This window comes from Tilletiaria anomala, assembly GCF_000711695.1.
Source record: "Tilletiaria anomala UBC 951 chromosome Unknown K437scaffold_22, whole genome shotgun sequence".
Taxonomy (NCBI): domain Eukaryota; kingdom Fungi; phylum Basidiomycota; class Exobasidiomycetes; order Georgefischeriales; family Tilletiariaceae; genus Tilletiaria; species Tilletiaria anomala.
In genome coordinates this window covers 1-1427 of record NW_013547000.1, presented here as the reverse complement: position 1 = coordinate 1427, position 1427 = coordinate 1, and the positions used below count along the sequence as shown (strand labels likewise).

Sequence of the window (1427 nt, the reverse complement as noted above, 5' to 3'; positions counted from 1 at the left end):
GCCCACTGAGCCGCCGAGCCGACGAAGCGCTATCTTGCTGGCGAACATTGGTGGAGGATCGTACGATACGTACATTGCTTGAAGGAATAGAGAAGGTCTTGACGGTTGGGGTGTTTGGATCAAGCGGCAAGAGCATGGACGCATGCGGAAGGGGGCTGTACCAGCAACAAGGCTAGCGGGTATCGCTGCGAGTGGCAGCATTCGTGCGTGTCAAATAGTTGCGCATTATTAGACGTGCTGCAAATTGCTCGCTTGGCGGTAACAGTCGATGATGGAGTTGTTCGAGCTGGACATGCATCCCAAAACCAGTCAGCCAACACCGCGGTCCGACTCTGGGCTTGTCTCCTCATTGTGTAACGAAGCTGCAAGCTTGTATACGCCCTTCGCCGTTCAAGTTTTCTTTTTGGCATTGGCCATCAGGAGCGGACGATCGTGGGTGGAGATGAATGGTGTGTGTTCCTTCAAAAGACACTCCTCTTCCGCCATCTCATCGTCACACAAAGAGCCTTCTCAACCTAGTCTGAAGGCCCCTGTCCATGCGCGCAGGACGCGGTCCCTTTCAAGTGAATCTGTCAACAGTCGTTAGTGTCGTGAGGATGCAGCTTGTTTTTGAACCCCTTTTCACTTCTTGCAAGAACTTAGGCCTGAGAGCTCAGGAGCAAGCGAACGGCGTCGAGACAACCCTTTTGCGAGGAGCAAGCGTACGGCATCAAATGGCAATCTCTGGGAATCGGGTGCATTTCTTCCAATGCCGCCTTGAAATTGATGCCGGTGAATGGTCAATCACACACGCTCGGGTCATAATTCTCAACGCAGGCCTGGCGTACAGTAGATATTATAGGCGCCGCTCCCACACTTGTCCGCCTGGAGGTTGACATTTCAATCTGCAAACCCGAAGGAACAGGTGCTCACGCGTCATGGGAGCAGTTGATATAACAATTGTTCCTGGAGCCGCTTCCAGGAATGAACCAAATTGGTTCTCCAACTTAAGGTTTCACATTTCGAAGAGAAAGCAGTGCTGCCTGTCAAATCATTCACATTCCGGGTAGATGAGTCGCGTGGTCACACGAACAGCACATGACAGTCCTTAATGGTAGTGTACTCATGTGTTTCACAGTCTGATGTATCGCAACCCGTGGCACACCTTTAGTCTGCTTTCACGATGAGAACGTGTACGCCGCGTTGCTGAGGACGCCACTGCCGGACTCCTTAACTTTGCTCTGAAACATGCAGGCCTGGGGGTGGGATGTGTAGTAACTACACGGTGTGCAGTTGAAGCAAAGCCCCGACGATATGTACACATCCTGCTCCGCTACACTGACTTTGTTTAGGCAGACTGTCATTCGGGAGTCCTGAGTCGACACTGATCCCGAAGCGTTTGCAATGGCGAAAGTAGCTGTACTCTGAATACAAGTTCAACTGCAGCC

At 51.9% G+C, this 1427-nt stretch overlaps 1 protein-coding gene across 1 annotated transcript; it reads left to right on the top strand.

Moving 5' to 3' along the window:
* Positions 1-468: 468 nt before the first annotated feature.
* K437DRAFT_78391 (uncharacterized protein) lies at positions 469-993 on the top strand. The gene has a single exon (XM_013388812.1). The coding sequence runs from the start codon at positions 537-539 to the stop codon at positions 873-875; it is 339 nt and encodes a 112-aa protein (XP_013244266.1). The 5' UTR covers positions 469-536; the 3' UTR covers positions 876-993.
* Positions 994-1427: the final 434 nt, after the last annotated feature.

Excerpts from the sequence above, each read along its gene's own strand:
- K437DRAFT_78391 (XM_013388812.1), top strand. The coding sequence starts at position 537 with ATGCGCGCAGGACGCGGTCCCTTTCAAGTGAATCTGTCAACAGTCGTT.